The sequence below is a fragment of the Typha angustifolia genome, chromosome 9 (genome assembly GCF_048772165.1).
Source record: "Typha angustifolia cultivar Huaian chromosome 9, ASM4877216v1, whole genome shotgun sequence".
Classification (NCBI taxonomy): Eukaryota; Viridiplantae; Streptophyta; class Magnoliopsida; order Poales; family Typhaceae; genus Typha; species Typha angustifolia.
The window spans coordinates 319,877-338,446 of record NC_133247.1 but is presented as its reverse complement, the minus strand read 5'-3'; the positions used below and the strand labels follow the sequence as shown (position 1 = coordinate 338,446).

Here is an 18,570-nt window from a genome sequence, read left to right as displayed (position 1 = left end):
ATTATATTTTTTTTTTACTTATTTAAAGTGCAATCAAAATTTTGGAAGAGGAAATGGGGTGATTATTGAAGGAGAGAGAATAGGTCGGTGCATAAAAATCCCACTCATTGGGGGTGGAGCTGTACATGTCACACTATCTTTGGCTTCAAAGACAAAGGTTGAAGACAAAACTGGAGGAAATAATTCTAGTGCGGTGGTAGTGATAGGCAAATAATATGAAGAGAGACGAGAGATAAGGTTATGACCATGCGTGTCCTCAGTAGGTAATATAAAAGTATCTTTGCATTACATTGTTATCAGATAAGGATGCTGTTAAACAAATTATGATTTAGTTACCATCAGTTCAATCATGCTTTATTATTTCAGATAAGACCTCTCTAGTTTATAATTGGAAGATCACTTTTCCAACAGGAGTAAAGAGTAAGATCAGTAGTATATTTATTTTCACTTCTTTCTTTTTTTTCCAAAGCAGGTGGAGGGCTTTCATTAGCAGCAATCATGCCAACATAGACAAAGATACAGCAGCAGTTAGTTCTTTTACACCTTCATGTCCACAACTTTAGACCAAAAGATGAAGAGATTAAAACATACTGTTGCCATCCCGATTTCATAATAAGCTTACAAGGAACCGTTAATCCTACATTGCACAAAAACGGTTGCAGCTCTTGGAGGATTAAATTTGTAAGCTTGTTCAAGGAACGCAAATAGCCAACTGATGTGATATAAACTTTAGTCCTGCAATAAACTATAACCATTCAGGTCTGTCGTTGGTATTATTGCTCCTTCCAGATTCGACCAGTCACTCGTAGCTTTAACTCCTGTCGGTTACCACCGGAGAAGAACAGGGCCATGTTACGATGAATGACGAGCCCATCATGACTGTCTCTTACCTTCTTGTGTCCATCCCTTATGCTTCTTGGCACACCCTGCCATGTTAGTTTCCGACCATTGCCACCCACTTCCAGGCTGTAACTGAAGTTCTTTGCCTCATCATCCTCACCCATGAACCTCAAGAATGCCATGTAAGCTGGAGCTCTTCCAAGGAGAAAAGCTTCAAAGTGAAGACAAAAGTGTTGCCCAAAACAATTGAAAACCTACAGCAGGAGTTTGATGTTAAACAGCAGCAACAAACACAACAAAACAGTAGAAAAAGAAATACTAAACTCAACATCATTACAGACAACAAGGACCAAATCTTTAGTTTCAATCACTTGGTACAAGCTATAATGATCCTTTTTCACTCATCTCTATTTAGTGAGAGGGTTTGCATCAAGTCAAATGCTATCATGTCCTTTCTAATTGTCACATTAATTTCAGTCCTTCCTTCCCTCTCAAAGAACCTAGTACTTAAACAAAATCATTCATCATGTAAAAGTACTACATGTATCTCACCGGCTTAGTTGGCACTTCAACATGATTTTTTTAGTCAGGTGATGAACTGACGACATCATAACATAAGCTTAGTAGGCTGTCAGCTAAGTTTTATTATTCGTTATGTTCTATTTAGTAGGCTGTCAGCTAAGTTTTATTATTCATTATGTTCTATCTTTCAAAAGTACTGGTCGGATTAAACAAGTGCTATACACAGTCAGCACATCAGGCATGCATTATGAAGTTCCTCAGCTATCCACATACCACAACCACCTTAGAACATTAGTTAGAATGCTATATCTTGGAAAAAATATATATATCAAATACAGATTGTATAATTCAAAAGTAGCTTACCGTGAGCATCCATGTAGCATTTTCAACCTCATGTGGATTAGACTTCACATAACGGTGGTTAAACGTGCATCCATCATGCATGTCGACTTTATGGTCATTTTTCAAGTGTGCCACTAGTGTTGGAATATCTCCTGTGACCAGGCATTCTGCCCCTGCATAAGGACAATTATATGGTCTGAATCTACAGAGCTGCTCATGTTTCAATTTGCCATAATAAGGAAATATCTCAGTGCATCCCAGGTGCTGGTATCTGCAGGGAAGCTCAAGTGACTCAGCCACTTTCTCAAGAGCTAAGCATCTGATGTTGCCAAGTTCATGACGGCAGGTAGGGCAGTGATTATGCACTCTGAGCTTGCAACTTGAACAGAGAGTATGACCATTTGGACACTGTAGGAACAATGATAAGAGCATTTCTGGTTGTTAGCAGAACTGCCTAAATCAATTACATTTCCAGGACCAGTCAAAATAATCACTGAAGTATTATAGTAGTTACACATACAAAAATGGAGAGTTTTCAAACTAAAGTTCAAACCTATCCCCCTAAATCATAATCGGTCCCAAGAAGTTCTATAACAAAAGTCGGCATGAAGAGAGTGGCAAGGTAATCGTAGAGTTGTAGAGCATTACCTATTATCTAAAAGCAGTTATGGAAGATGAAGGATCATGAACAATGTTATTACTAGAGCACATCATCACATCATTTCAGTTGTCTAATGCTGTAGAAATTGTGCTTCAAACTCTGACTTACTAAGCAAAACACACCAAAATATCATGACACAGTATAGTCTGCCCTACGACAGCTACTTCAAAATTTGACCTCAGAGAGAATAAAAGAAATTTATGGGAGCACTTGAAAAGAGCAGAGGAATTAAGACCTGGTGTATCGGAGGGTACATAGAGCTTGCACATACTGGGCATTCAAGAATCTGCTGAAATCCAGTTGTCAAAGAAACACCTCCGCTGGTAACAGAAATTGAAGAAGTCCTACTAAGCTGATGCTTTCGAAGTTCACTGCTCCCAGTTGATAACTTATCCGTAGGTTGAGACTCAGGAACATCGACAATAATGCCGCTACCAGGAGCCATAGAGACACCACCCAGTCACTTCCTTTGTGGCCCAAAGACAACTAGTAGAACTGCGTGCCAATTGTATCTTAATGTTCTGCTTTCAAGATGCCTCTGTGTGAAAATCCTCTGCTATGTTGGAGCACCAGTAAGCCTTAAAGTTTTGAGGTGAATCAGCAGGGCTGTTGACCTACACACAAGTATCATTTACGACCTAAGAAGCTTGCGGAATTACCTGTATTGTGCAATAGAATCATCTCATGAATGAGATAGCTCCAACAGATACAACATCACAAAATCTGAGAGAACCGAAAAAAAAAAAGAGAGGTAAAAACCGAATCAAGATTCATTTAGCCGTTTCGGAAGTGAAATTGGATTCAAAATAAAAGAAGATTAACATCCTGAATTCTTTTATGGAGGAGAAAAACTACATAAGTAATTCAAATTAGCAAAGATTAGAAAATTCCTGAGCCAACCTCAATTCCGGCTCGCAGTCTACCAACACTAACTATCGATCTGCACAAACTACTTGTTTCAAAGATTAAGATTCAAAGTGTCATTACATCATACACCACACCTATCTTAAACCCTCTAACCCCGACAACAAAAAGAAAACAATGCCCAAATTTTCAATCTTGATACAGAGAAATCCTATCCAAATCCAACCACCCTAAACCCCGAGCAATCAAACACCTTCCTTTATGAGACTCAACAGGAAAGTCTCACTCCGATAATCAAACAACTGCAAACGAAAAACCAAAACCCCCCAAAAACTCGATGGCCCCATAAACAAAGCGAAGCAAACCCTACGAGAAATCTTATCCAATACCATGAGAACTCCGAAATCAGAAGAAAAACCAAGAAGGTGGGCGATTGAAAGATATCAGACCTTGGTGGAAAGGAAACAGAAAGCTTGATCGAGATGGGGGGCGGGGGGGGATGTGGATTCCCGAGGCGAGCAAAGATCGAGAGAAAGATCCAAGAACAGTAGAGATAGGAGGGAGAAGTGGGGAGGGGGGGGGGGGGACCGGGAATTGGGTGGGTCTTCGTGTTTGGAGATAATAAGATAGATCTCCATTTTGTTAAACTCACCCGAGGAACCCACGGATTAATTATTTTTATATTATAGCAATTAATTATTTATCATGTCGTCAACGATTTTGAAATAACCGCAGTATTATCTTTCCTTTTTCTTTCCCCCTTTTTTTTTTATCAACCTTTACTCCATTTTTAAATAATATTTTTTACACCCACAAAAAAAAAAAAAAAAAAAGGAAAGGAAATTATTGATAACATATTGTATAACTAATTGAGACGTCTGAGTCTCCCTTAACGAGATATCCATCCTCTCGTTTCTTTTCTTCTTGTCGAAGGCTACTTAGGAGGAATCAAAAGATGAGGACTGAGGACTGAGGACTGAGGAGCCCACATGCTTTTATGTTCTTCAAATTATTTCTGGAAGTATTGAAGTAGAAGTGGGTGAGGGTTAGTGTTCCAACTCCCAAGTATGTCTAGTAATCAAACAAAGCAGAGCAGCCAAATCGCAGTGGATTGTGTCAGATTCGGATTACGCTACGGAGCAAAGATCAACTTCAAATCCGAGAATTAGGTTCTGGGTCGGGTTCATGTCTCATTTCGGGTATAATCCAGTATATAGCAGATCGACCCACTTGAGTTTATGAGGTCAAGGGGACCCCTGTTGTCAGGGGAAGTCGGAACACAGTGGCTGGAAACCTGGAATGCTTGTGGAGTCGGTGGATGACCTCCGTAATGAGTATGGTGTGCAACAGTATGCCCTTTTGTTTATTAATTTGTTTGTTTGCTTTTTAGTATCCTTGAAGGAACCAGTCGTAATCAGTTCAATCTTAGCTTGTAAAATATGGCATTACTCTAAAAGAAAAAAAAAAAACAGTGATAGCCCATAAAAGTTAGAAGCATAGCTAAAAAATTGCCCCCTTTCTCTTTTTATAATCTCATTCTATGTCACAACCATCACAACATAATCATACAACAAACAAGAGTACAAAATTTGATCTTCCCCTTGTTCTGGTAAAAGAAGTAGAAATTTAACCACAGCGAGAATTGAACCTGGAGACAAGAAGCAAGCAGTCACATATTCTCAAATCATTCTCTTCTTAAATTATTCAGAAAAGTAAATATCCCTAACACATTTAGATTACATGACTTGTTTGATCTTTTTGTTTCATATATTCTACATCCAGTTCTTGGAATAAGCTTCGCTCGCAGCAGGTGACTCCTGACAGTAAACACTGGTATATCCCAACATAAGCTGGGTCTGATTACATGATTTGGTAACATTCTATCAAATACATACATAATGAAGAGGCTTAACTAACTAAAATAGTAAAAGCTGAAGTTAGTACTTTACATGAGTCAACCGGCTGAAATCTCAACATACAGATAGCTCTTTGGATCATCAGATGGCGCATGGTATTCTGCATTGTCAAATATCAAGGTTGGCCAGAAATGCTGCATCCCAGAGCAAAGAGCCCCACTACACTAAAGTCTCAACCTACGTGAACACAGATATACATGAATCAACATGATACATATTACAGCGGCCAACAAATGCTTCATCTATCCAAGTGATTCATCGAGCAGAATCATCTGATGAAAGCACTCTGGGAGATCCACCTCATCAACCAGTTGCCAAATGTTCACACCAAGAAATTGATTTAGCACTAAAGTTCCCAAGCAATGATGATGAAGCACGCAAGACCAAAGTCTACAGCTGATGTCTATGAAGAATCTCTTACTGCTAGACTAGCCATTCTAACGCGGTGAGAGACAATCAACGATGGCCTGCCTACTGCTTCCAGTATCCTACTAAATACCACCTTCACAGGGACGCAGGTCACCAAAGGAACTGCTCCTTCCGGTTTAATCAAGCGGCCTAAAATTCCACTACTCCTAGCCAGTTTTGCTTTGCCGTTTTCACCACCAAGCCTCTTCTCAGTAGCAAAGGAAGAAAGCGTTCGTATTTTCTGACTAGACAAGTTTACTCTTTTAAAAGGCTTCTTCTGGAACCTCCCTGATATTGGTCGGCGGGCATGGGATATACTCTTCTTCACCATCCGCGCCTGGTGATTAAAATGACCAGAATACTTCTTAAGTGGAGACTTGATTTCCCGCTCTAAATGTAGAAGAGTACCATCATCATCATCGCTCTCCAAAGTCGACGTTGCTGGATTAGGACGGGGAACTCTTTGCATGGCGGTCCTCCTGCCTGTCCTCCAAACAGGTTGGGATGCTGTACTCTTGCCCAGACTACCATCGTTGCTGGAAAGAAGTTGACCGACAGAACCGTCTTCCAGTATTTCAATTTGGATAGGGTGTCCAATAATTGCTTTGCCATTCAATCTGCTCATAAGAGAAACCAGAGGAACACGCTCACCCTGATAGCTTGCTTGAACCTTCAAATCGACATCTATCAACAGTGGCCCCACTTGACCACTGAGATGGGCAGCATAATCTGGGTGATAGCATCCAGATTCTTTTCGATATGCTTTTCGAGGATTATGAGATGGACCATCTGTCACCCAGCCCAAAGGGGATGCTACAGGAGGATCATTTTCAGATTCATCAAAACTAATACGGCTTCTCCCATGATCTCTAGAGGTTTTCAGCACTGCAGCACACTTTTGACCACCATATCTAATCATCTCTGGATGGCCTGTGTCCTCAGTCAACTCCAACTCATTACAATCATAGTCAACCTCCCCTTTCTTCTGACAAAGCTCACGCCCAAATGATTTTTGGCATGTATGTTCAATATTTTCAACCTTAGAAGTACTTTCCATGATTTGATACTCATCTCCCCTGGTAGAACCATTGCAATTACCTGCCCTGATCCTTTCATCTGTCACATCCACAGGTCTCTTTGATATACTACGGTTGTTGCGTTTCCCTTTCATATGCCATTTGGAAACCCCCACCTCTGCAGAAGCATCTGCAGGATCCTCATGAGGATTTAACTGCCGAATAAAGCTAGACAGAGGTACCTCATCATTGTCAGTATTTCTGAAATTTTCTAATGCTTGCAAAACAGAGGGATCACAAGCTTCTGATTCTTGTGCTAATGTCTGGCTAGTATCTGGAAAATATACACATATTAGACGACCATGAGAAACAGCTTTGATGAACTAATACAATCTGATGTGCTAAGAAAGATAAATGATAGGGCTACAGTAAGCTTTTGACATTGTTAGACATAAATCGCATCATAAGATAGACTGCTGTAATGCAACAAGAAAGGGATGACAAGGGAACAGAAGAAACAAAGTGCGAGCACCACAACTTGATAATAGGTAGATAAACGGTAAATGTATATCATTGATGATAGTGTGTATATATATAGATAGACTAGCACATCTACTGCACAGCACCTGCAATAGCAGTTTTCTATAATCAATCAGATAAAAGATGATACAGACTACCAGATTTAATTCCAGAACAAATAAAGGGTTCACCCACTAAATTTCTACTAAAGAGAGATAGTCGTAGATGAACATCAGGGTAACTACAGAAAATATTAACACTTTAGGTGCTTACTTGAGTTTAAAGATTTTGGAGCTACAATCAACATAACATGACTCAACCTACTAAAATCCGTGCCCAAATAACCCACTTGCTAAATACTTATCAAAAAGGAATAACTAGTTTGAGTCTTTAGTTGAAATAGCATCATGAGTGAGTTGTCTTCCTATCAAAGGCACAAACATGGCAGAGTCAAGGATCATTCACTTCACTAAGCATCCCAACTTTAAACTCTAATGTTGACCAAGTCATTAATCTACTTGTAAGACTGAAAGTGGCTGAATGAACTAATGCACAAAGATGACTATGAGATTACTCATCAAAAGGATAAATTTTGCTGAACATATAAAGACTAGATAAGACCAAGGTACGAAAAATCGGAATTGGGATCGGATCGGTCGTATAGGTCGCCTGGATCGGATCTGACTATTTAATTACGTAAAATTCTAAATATTATTTAAAAATATAAAAAAATTAGAAAAATATTTATAAAAAATAAAAAAATAAAGAAAGAAAAATTACGGTGCAATAAAAATTGAAAAAAAAAAGATTAGAAAGAAAGTGAGTGGAAGAAAATCAAATAAAAGAAAAAAAACCATGTCACAGTAAAGAAGAAGAAGAAAAAAAGAAAAAAAAAAGAGAAAAAAAGGGAGAGAGTGAAAAAAAAAACTGAGGGAAATAAAAAAATAAATTAAAAAATTATATACTAGAGTTCGTCGGAGTTCGTAGGAGTTTGCCGAAGCTAAATCTCTCCATAAGAAAAATAATGATTATATGGTAAGAAGAAAAAAAAAGAGTAAGAGAAAGAATGGGAAGAAAGAGTAAAAAAAGAAAGAGAAAGAAAGAGTTCAGATCGAACCTGGATCGACTGATCCCACGAACCATAGATAAGACCTCACTTGCATAACTGCAAAGTTACAGATCAAGCAATCCACTTTTGTTCACAGATTAGTTTATCTAATTCTAAACAAGAAGAATATCTCTCCTAAATGATTCAAGCTAGGTTATTCTCCTATTCTCATATTCCTTCTTAAGTAAGATAATCCTTCCTAAAGTACTAGTCAATAAAGCCAAATCAGCTAAGCTTTTTTTTAATGTCTCACACATATATGTTCTAGTAAAATACAGTTAGCATGGCACCATTTTCATTTTTAAAGAATTTATATATTACTAATGTGAAAAAAAATAGACACGGAGATAATCACATAAAGTTTCTTGATTGTATATGAATAGTTACTTGTTGGTGAGACTCCCAGCACACACAAGATACCAAAGTGTTGATGCATCACACAAGCATAGACTGAAACTACAGTTTATCTTCATTCTTTATTAGAAGAGTACTATAATTATAAGCTCAAATGTGCACTGATTGCACCTGGTTCTTCTAAGGATAAGATGAATTAAATAGGCGCCCAATACACCTGAGGCCTACCCATATACTAAAGGAAAGGGTGTTACATTATAAATATCATTTTACATGCTACATTAACATTTTAAAATTCCCTGTGTCATCAAATTACAAAAGCCTAATCAGCTTATTAGCAAAGCTAAATGCAAGGCCAGAACTTTATAACTTCCCCATGAATGAAATTTTACTCAGCTATGGAAAATGCAACACAGCAACTTAAATAACTTACCGCAATAGAGATACTAATTACTGAAGCCCAAAAGACAAGGATGGAAGTACAATTGTAACAGAGATATGACTACCATTGTATTCAATTTGCAGCGAAGAAAAACCTAAGGCTATAAGAAAATAAATAAATTCATAGCAATACCTTCTAAAATATCTGTCTCTTTCTCTGTGTTTGTTTCAGAGTATTCCCTTCCTGAAGAATCAGATTCATTATTTCCAATCAAGCCTGCAAATCTGTGCTCTTCTGACAAATTACCTGGCAAATCAAGGTCAGTATTCATATATTGGGTTCCTGTAATAGCCATTTCTTCAGAAGGGAAGCCATCAGGATCCAGAGAATCATTTGCATCAGAAGGAAGGTAAATGCATCGACTCCTCTTCGCACGGTATACAAAACCCATAGGGTCCTTTTCACCTTGGATAGAACCAACACCAGAATCTTGATCATGCAGAAAAGAATGAGGAACGGAAAGTTTAGCACTGCTCTGTAAAACCTTATTTAATGGTCGGCGTCTATCACGTTTTTTAACGAGAGATTCTTCAACCATAATACCTTGTGATCTCTTCCTTTTAACAGAAAGTATATTTTTGCCAGCACTGGTGGGAATTGTACTTTCAAATATATGTTCATCATTAGGAAACTCACCCAAGTAATTGTCAATAAGTCTCCCAGAAGTCTCCCAAGAAACAGTTGGAGAGAGCTTTTTCTTTAGAGAAATTGGGAGACCAAAATCCTGCAGTTCTCTTGTCCGAGGAATGACATCAAGGGTATCTTCTTCCTGTTTGAATTGCTTACTGATCCTCTTATATCCATCAATATTATGGCCCATATTCTCTTCTGCTAGAGACCAAGACGGTTTTCTTGAAAGCTTATGAGACTTGTGCCCAGCAAATTTGTTAATTAATCCAGGCTCCTCATTTTTCAAGTACTGTTCAGACGCCGAGAAGCTACTAATTTCCCTTCTCAGTGCACTAGAAGTCTTCTCGGCCATACCATTCGAGATGACCCCTTGACGCTGATGCTTCCTTTCAAGCTGCTTTTTCTCAAGCTCAAGAGCATGAAGAATAGCATCTTCTCGACGAGCATATTTCTCCCTTTTCTTACTTGGAACACTCTGAGAAGCTTCAGCCCGCTCAATGCAAGCATCAAACTCTCCACACCTAAATGCCTTAACACGTTTGGATTTCTCTAAGTTGTACCAGTCCCTGCAAAATAGATGCCAGAGAAGGAAATCAATAACAGATTTGTTACAAGTAGCCAATCTCAGCTATATGGTTCTTACAGGTTGCAAATTAGTGTCACACATCTGCATGACATTAAGTTGACCCCAAAAAAAAAAAAAAACACAGTCTAGCCCATACTGGCAAACAGTGACAGCACTGACCTGTTAAGAAGTGAGAAAAAAATGCAGATCATTCAGTACCCTGGACAGAACTAAAATCCTAATCTCCAGAAAATGGGATATGCCTGTTGAGAACACATTCATATGCCTTATTATTCTGTTTAAATCTAATCTCAAAAAATTAAAAATTTACAAACTAAACGGAGCAAATCAATCTATCAAAAGTTTACATGATTTCAATACTGCTACTAAAAGGTATGGCTAATTAGAACATCGTTCATTGTCAACTGCAGGCACAAATAGCAAAGCAGACTCTTTTTTTTTTGTTCATTTTCAAAAGAATGGTAATAATCTACCTTCAAACGCGAGAACATAAGATTCTGACATAACAATTGAATATTTCTCATCTACTAAAACTTATGTTTCTCGTTACTATTCAAACTGGAGCATGCATCAAAATATGCGAGAAAAAACTAAAAAGGGCAAAGAACAAAACGAGTAATAGAATCTCACACGCTTGCGTCTTCCCTTCCGAGAAGCTTCACCGGCGTCCCCGACCTCGGCGACATGAGGTGCGACGCCGAGAGCTCCTCAAGGCCAAGTATCCTCCCCGGCCACCAAGATCCATTCCTCCGCCGCACCCAAACGATCGTCCCCACGGAGCAGTCCACCACTCCTCCTACATCTCCTCCCTCCGAGATCCCCATCTCCAGAAAACCTAAAACCAAAACCCTAGAGACCTCCTCCCCGCTCCGATCCACTCGCTTTTCTTCCCAGTCTCCATCCCTTAGGGTTTCCCCTCTCGCCAATGGATCGAAATCGATCTCGTTCTTGGCTTCTTCGTTCGCACCGGAATTTTTTTTTTTTTTTCGTCTTTTTCTTCTTCTTTTCTTTTTTTTTCCGTCGCTCCCTCTCAGGAAAGAAAGAAGAAATTATGGAATTAATTTGAAAATAATTATAAGAAATTAAGGCGAAAGACGGTAACCAGATCCAGCGACCCCCCCCCTCTCTTTCGTTTCTATCCCCCTTCCCTTCGCCGAGAGTATATTTGCCCGCACCCAACCGGGTTCGGTTTCGTGAGGTCCGTCGGAGCACGACAGGGACGTATCTTGCCGTTCAAAGACGATCGTACGGTTGTAAGCGCATGATACTTTCGTTTGGACAGAAGGAAGTACAACAATGACGCGTACGACAAGGAACTGGCGACGGTTGGATTTGCATCGGACAGTTGGAGATGATCCGCTTCAGACCGGACCGGCTTTTGTTAGACCGAAGATTCGGTCTACTTAAACCGTTATAGAGATGGGCTGATGGGCTACTGTCTACTGAAAAGTATATGGCTTTTAATGGGCCACGAATAGGTGGGGGATTTATTACTATATTTATTCATGAGAGAAATTAGACGCTTCAATTATTGTTTGAAAATGAATGAGTTAGGGGTAGAGACTAGAGAGTACAGACACAATCCTTTACTAGATAGACATTGACAGTTTCTTTACTCCACTGTCCAGTCTCTCCATTATTGGTGGGGAGGAAAACTGAAGGCAAAAGGCATGCTATCTATATAGACGCTACAAACCAATCCAATCATAGTATCCAACGTTTTCTCCTTCATTTTATTTCATTTTTTGTTATTTTTCATTTTTTTTTATTTTTTATTCTTCAATGCATTACAAATATCGAGTTTGTTTGATTAATAAGAAGTGAAGAGGAGAAATAATAAAAATTCCTAGAAGCCAATTCTAGTATTTGATAATAATTAAAACTGTTTAGTGAAAGTAGATAATAACAATAATTAATGATAACACACTATAAATATAAAAAGTGCAGAGATGTTACTATCTTAAAAAGAGAAAATAAAATAAGCTAAAATTAAAATTCGAAGATAGCGGAGAAGTTTCTCACTCCATTTTTCTTCGTACAAACACCGCAGAGATAATGGACTTTTCGAAAATTATCAACTTTCTTATCTACTTCCATCAAAGTGTGCTTAGTTGTCGGAAAGTGAAGTTCAATAAAATATTTATAGAGTTCAGTAAAATAATAAAGTTACAAACAAATAGATCTATTTTGATAAGTAAGTAAGTTGCTTATTTGATTTATTTTCTATCGTTAAACATAAACTTGAACAAGAAACGACTCATAGTAATAGTAACAAAGGACTGCAAACCTTTCACATTTGTAAATTTATCTAACTTTTTATGTTTGAATTATTAACAAGCTTCAGACCATCCCTTTAATAGAGAATATTTGGCACAAGATGGTATACATGCACACGCTTCAAACCCAACTAAAGAAACATACAGCATCTCACCATACTTCCAATGCATAAGAGAGGAATCAACAAAAATCCACGGCACCCCTACTGCTACACAATCAATCCAACTTGGCAATAGAAGGTTCTAAATTATAACTTCACCTTACTACTAATAATTCTGCTATCACAGACAAATTTCAATCATAAAATTATGAAAAAAGTATATTACCTACCCTATCATCTCATAAACCAAGAACTCAAATTTTAAAGAACTACGACACCGAGTTGCGTGAGTTGGGCATATATTTGATCTAACCTTCTATCAACTAACTCAATATTAGTATATACGCAACGATGTTGTTTCCGAATTTTGCGGTCCTGATTCTAATTGTTCTTTTTTAATGATTTAAATAACTACAAGAGATGAGGTAGTAGTTGAAAACAGTAGCATAAATTGCAGAGAGATTTATTAAGGGAAGAGGTGGTAGGCATGACTTGCATTTCCCAACTTACCACGAGAAAAATAACAGCTCAGGTGCCCCAGTGAAAAGAGTGTGGGTTTGCAGTCTTTTTCTCCCTTGTTGGTGATACCCTTATGATATTCCCCTGTCATAATATTGTTTAAATGTTAAAAGAATGCTTACAAAATCTTCAATTAATAAATGCAGATCTACAGTTTTTTTTCTTCTTCTTCTTCTTCTTGCCTAATAATTAATTCAATGATAAGTCTTGTTAATTACTCCTCATTTCTTAATCACAATGCCTTTCATTTCTCAGCATAATTTAGGATCAATCTCGTATGTTTAGCTTGATCTGTTTGTTCGCATGCATGCAATCTTCATTTGTGGGACCCACTAAAATGGAAAACTTCGTTACAACTGAATTCTTCTCACACAAACCAAGTTCTTTACAAAATTTTCATACTACCCCTTTTCTTTATGCCTATGAAAACTTAAAAGAATACTCCTTAAGCTTGTATTTTGGTAAAAACTCAACAGAAAATTCTCCACAAAATATTTAGTGGACTGATATACCCCTTTTGAGTGTAAGATGACTTCGAAAACAAAATGCCCCACCAAAATACTTCCAAGCCTGTGCCTATTGTAACACTTGTAGCATCTGAGCAACTAGTCTAACTAGCAAATATTCATCGACAATTGAAATAGCTATGGGACCAATAAATATGTTCATGATTTAGCAGTTTCCTGGTGCTCCAGTGCTCCATAATAAGACTACGATCTTTAGAAAGAGTGTATCATCTGTAGTATATGTCCATCAAACAAGCTACATAAATTGCACATGAGCAAGATTCTCCTTTTCAAAATGCTATATGTTGCCACTCTTTGTTGTTTAAAATTCAATGAAAATGTCATATAAAGGTCTTCATTTCACTATTCTTTCTCTTTTGTTTTGCTATACATGAAAGATAGACTACATAGGACAAGTGAACAAAATATAGAATAAGGTTCAAGATTATTAGTAAGTAAATCATTAGGATATAAATTCTCCAATTGAAGAATATATAATCCAAGGCCAGTCAATAATCTATGGATTATTAGAAACTAAATGAATCACAAATTGTTATTTAGGAAAGCAACATACATTTTCATAAGGCTGCTTCTTTAATGAAAAGCTTTAAAATGTTTGCATAAATACAGAAATAGAAATAGAACCATAATATCTCCTAAATAGGGTAAGCCCATTTTGGTCATACAGAGAAATCTAATTTAAAGGGCATTCTGGTGATTAAATTATCAACTAGGGTATTTGATGAGAACAATTTGTTAGCAATGATAAGAGAGTAAGAAAGATATCAGAAAGTTTGTTAGGACCTAGATGCAGTTTAAAAAAGAATTGCCAATTCTTGTTTCACCCTCCTTACCATAAACAACTTCTCTACACTTCAAACTCCAATCCTTCCCCTTCCATTTGAACAACCGTCATCATTACTGTTTTCTCTCTTTAAACATCCCTCTTCATTTAGATCTCTGTTAATTTCATTTTCTGCTTACTAGACTTTTCTTGCCTTCCTTAAACTTCTTAGTATTGTCTTAAAGGTTTCTGACAAAGATTCTGATATCTTAAGGGTTCCCTTTGCTTGCTAAATCTGCTTGCTTTCGCTTCTCTGCTCATAGGGGTCATAGATTGTTTTCAAGCTCTCTCAACCCATTCCTTTGCAATTATACGGATTGAGAGTTTCATAACTAACAAGGACAGAGATTGAGACTCCATGGTAGGACAAACAATGTTAGATGAGAATTGTTGTTTTGATCCCTCCAGTGATCCGAACTCCATGCCAGGATCTTTGCTTCATGACTCCTGCCAAGCTTCCATGGGCAATAATAACATGGACTACAATGGCCTTAAGAATAATATAGGTATCCCTTCCTTCTCCATTGATGACCTCTCAAACTCAATCCACAACCCTTCCTCTGAGGCAGCAGCCGCCACAATAATGGAGTTTGACCACCTTGAACACCAACTAGGCTTCGATCTCGAGCAAGAGCTACATAGCCACATTGTTCATAGCACACCTGATATTGAGACAGCCTGTTGGGTCCCTACCATGCAAGATTTCCAAGAGCATACCATCCAAAACCAACAAAATTATGAGGATCAGCCAAAATCAATTGCAGCAGAAGCAGATATCCAAAGTTATGATCAGCACACAGGCATGCCCGACCTCCTAAACCTCTTACAACTTCCTAGGTGCAATGTAAATCCGATGATACACCCGACCACATCAATCACCTTTGAAAATCCAATCCTAAATCCTAGTAATTTTCCAATGGATATATACAATGAGCTTTCAGGTGCACCAGTTCCCGAGACTGGGTTAATGTTGTATGATCCAACATTGAATATGAGCTATCCTACACCTCAACCTCATCTGCTAAGAGATTTGTTCCATTCATTGCCACAGAATTATGGGTTGTTTTGTGGTATAGATGAAAGGGATGCCATGATAGGAGTTGGGGAAGGAATAGGTAGTAATCTCTTCCAAGAGATAGATGGGGTGCAATTTGATAACACAATGCTGGAATGCAGAAGGGAGATAGCAGGGCTTTCTAAAGGCGAGGGAAAAGCAAATTTTGCCACCGAGAGACAAAGAAGAGAGCAGCTGAATGAAAAGTACAAGGCTTTGAAATCATTGGTTCCAAATCCCACAAAGGTATTTACATCTTTTGATCATTTGCCAACATGATTACACCTCACCATGTGTTGATACAATGATATAAATCACTAATATGAATTAATTTTGTGACACATTACTTCCTAAGAATATTCCATCTAACTTGTGTCCACATGCATAACTTCTAATTCTTCCTAAAATGTTACATCTGCATCTTTAGGTTTTAAAATGAAAGTTAAAGGTCAATTTCCAATTCATTTTGAGCAGCTTTTCCGGATGTTATTGCAGGCTTTTGTACAATATGTAATATATGAAGTTATGAATTATCCAAACATTATACTGACTTAATTGGTTACCACTCCAGAATCTTCCTTTTTCCTTATTTATCCACCTTGACCTACAAAAGCAAGGGTACTAACAAATTTATACTCTATGTATGTTTTTGTATGATATAAATCGAAACACACAATGAGTGGTTCTTTCATTGATAAGTGGCAGTTTTTTCATGGTTCTCTTAACCTCTTGTTACCATTTTTTCTATCCTATTACTCTTACATAAAAGAGCAGGTCCTCTTTCCTTTAAGTACATGTAAAGACCTACATATCATGTATTTTGTTGTACTCTGGTTGAAAATTTTATACTGCTATTGAATTAGTATCTAATGGCACTTGTGTTCCAAGATTGACAGAGCCTCCATTGTTGGAGATGCCATTGAATACATCAACGAGCTTAATCGAACAATTAAGGACTTGAAGATCCTATTGGAGAAGAAGAGGCATGGAAAGGAGAGGAGGAATATACTGAAAATGGAAGACGATGCCACCGCTGACATGGAAAGCCCATCAATGAGACCTCCAAGGGAGGATCAGGATCACTTGCTCAATGGAGCCTTAAGGAGTTCGTGGCTTCAGAGAAGGTCCAAGGAGAACTTTGTCGATGTTCGTATTGTTGATGACGAAGTAAACATTAAGCTCACCCAAAAGAAGAAGGCCAACTGCTTACTTTATGTCGCAAAGGCCCTTAATGAGCTCCAACTTGACCTTATCCATGTTGCTGGCGGGAACATTGGAGAACACTACATCTTCATGTTTAATGCAAAGGTTAATACTCTCTTAACATTCTATTTTCTATTGTAATTATATTTTGCACAACAACTAATTTTCATGCTAACTATCTCGCTCACACTCTTTGTGCGATAACTATTTTTCCTTTTCATCTATCACATAGATATCTGAAGGCTCCTCTGTGTATGCAAGTGCAATAGCAAAGAAGCTTCTTGAAGCTATGGATAGACATCATCCTGCTCTAACATTTCCCTCTAAGCTTTAGGTGCCTAGATTCATTTGGGTGGGGCTCCTATTTACTGTTTGATTCAATAATACTGATGTGAAGAAATAGTCAAGCTTTTCTTTCATAACAGTTTGTACTTTCCTTGTGCTTTAGAGTGTATATCTCTAACTATTATAATTTGGAATGCTTTAAATTTATTGTAGAATCAGATGCTTCTAGTTCATTTGTTTAAATTTGTAGATTTTATAAGCACACAGATTGTAAAGATATACAGTTGCAGCTAAAGGTTTGCTTCACAATCTGAAAGATGTTAAACCTGTAGTAAAAGATTTAATGTTTTTCCACTCTAGGATCTAAAAAATGCTATTACTTTTTGCAATGTTACAGGAGCGTTAGTCTAGTATTGGACTGTCACCTAAATCATAAAATTCTCCTCGTATTCCTATCATGATAAGTTTCCATTTAGTTGGACAATTAAATCTTATAGTATAGCAGCGATCGATAATAAAACATCAGTTACGAGTACTTGCAAAAGAAAATGAGACGATAATCATAAGATATGCAGCAATGCTGATGCAGCATCTTTACTATAATAGCTTTTCTAATTCCTATGAAACAATACGAAAGCAAAGACCAGACGAAGAAATCTATATAAGAAGTCATTGAGAAAAAGGATGCCAAGAAGAGAAAGCATACTCACTGTCGACATCCAAAGTGAAATCCTTCGATTAATTCCTCCCCCCGCTATAATCCCTGGCGCACTGCATTAACTAGTATGCATCTTGGGTCTGGCGTCCATCACAAACAAAAATCCAGCAAATTATCAACCAGAAGAAGCGCAAAGAAGAAAGGAAGCAGATAGTGTAGAAGAAATTACTCGTGTGTCTGTCTCCTTGCCTCTTTCTCCCGTAGATCGTCACCGCCCTCTTCTTCTTCTTCTTCTTCTTCTTCTTCTTCTTCTTCTTCTTCTCCATTTTCTTTCCCCAACTTTCACTTGAAATCACTGCGTGGGAAAGACAATAATAATAATAGAAAAAGGGAGAGAAGATAGAGGCAAAGAGCGACTGCGACAGAGAGCGAGAGAGGGCCACCACACCAGATTCGGGTTCGTACGGTAAAGACTAGAAGCAAGCTATGATACGTAAACTACTTGTATAAGCTGCTTGTATGCTATCCCTCCTCATTATCGTGCAAGCTAAAACAGAGCGGAAATAATGACCAGCTAGATTAGATATATGAACTGATTCGGATCGCTCATCGCTGTGCAGCAATTAGACTAATTCGAGAGAGAGAGAGAGAGAGAGAGAGAGAGCATAAGAACAAATGATCTTTCTAAATTGCTTTTAATTCCCGTTTATGAGAGTCCAACAGTTGACCCACCTCCAGAATTTACTTATAATGAATTTAAGCCTCAACGTATTTATAATGAACTTTTTTTAATTAAGGTTCTCTGCATTAAGATTTTTCAGCCTCGGTTGCTTCAGACCCAGGAGATAATACTCGTTTTTTTATGTTCCTAATTTGCAGAAGGCAAAGTATGCTAATATGATCCAGAAATAGAACA

At 37.8% G+C, this 18,570-nt stretch overlaps 3 protein-coding genes across 10 annotated transcripts; 1 reads left to right on the top strand and 2 right to left on the bottom strand.

Moving 5' to 3' along the window:
- Nucleotides 1–415: 415 nt before the first annotated feature.
- On the bottom strand, nt 416–3,808 carry LOC140766665 (E3 ubiquitin-protein ligase SINAT2-like). Of its 4 annotated transcripts, none has more exons than XM_073106184.1 (5): nt 3,266–3,612; nt 3,025–3,088; nt 2,601–2,943; nt 1,726–2,112; nt 416–1,094 (listed from the first exon to the last, which is right to left on the bottom strand). In XM_073106184.1, exons 3-5 carry the CDS (start codon nt 2,808–2,810, stop codon nt 774–776), a joined length of 918 nt encoding a protein of 305 aa, XP_072962285.1. In that variant the 5' UTR covers nt 2,811–2,943; nt 3,025–3,088; nt 3,266–3,612; the 3' UTR covers nt 416–773. The 4 variants fall into 4 exon arrangements, with proteins under 4 accessions (XP_072962285.1, XP_072962286.1, XP_072962283.1 ...); XM_073106185.1 differs by having other exon boundaries at nt 2,601–2,918; XM_073106182.1 differs by lacking the exons at nt 3,025–3,088; nt 3,266–3,612 and adding an exon at nt 3,679–3,808 and having other exon boundaries at nt 2,601–3,024.
- A 1,095-nt stretch (nt 3,809–4,903) lies between these two features.
- On the bottom strand, nt 4,904–18,024 carry LOC140766661 (uncharacterized protein At1g51745-like). 5 transcript variants are annotated; one of them, XM_073106175.1, is made up of 6 exons: nt 17,884–18,024; nt 17,707–17,794; nt 13,096–13,188; nt 10,368–10,450; nt 9,125–10,188; nt 4,904–6,903 (listed from the first exon to the last, which is right to left on the bottom strand). In XM_073106175.1, exons 4-6 carry the CDS (start codon nt 10,397–10,399, stop codon nt 5,549–5,551), a joined length of 2,451 nt encoding a protein of 816 aa, XP_072962276.1. In that variant the 5' UTR covers nt 10,400–10,450; nt 13,096–13,188; nt 17,707–17,794; nt 17,884–18,024; the 3' UTR covers nt 4,904–5,548. The 5 variants fall into 5 exon arrangements, with proteins under 5 accessions (XP_072962276.1, XP_072962279.1, XP_072962278.1 ...); XM_073106178.1 differs by lacking the exon at nt 10,368–10,450 and having other exon boundaries at nt 17,703–17,794; XM_073106177.1 differs by lacking the exon at nt 10,368–10,450.
- Nucleotides 14,279–17,367, top strand: LOC140766663 (transcription factor EAT1-like). The gene is made up of 3 exons (XM_073106180.1): nt 14,279–15,754; nt 16,397–16,816; nt 16,944–17,367. The coding sequence occupies exons 1-3, from the start codon at nt 14,813–14,815 to the stop codon at nt 17,043–17,045; spliced, it is 1,464 nt and encodes a 487-aa protein (XP_072962281.1). The 5' UTR covers nt 14,279–14,812; the 3' UTR covers nt 17,046–17,367.
- Nucleotides 18,025–18,570: the final 546 nt, after the last annotated feature.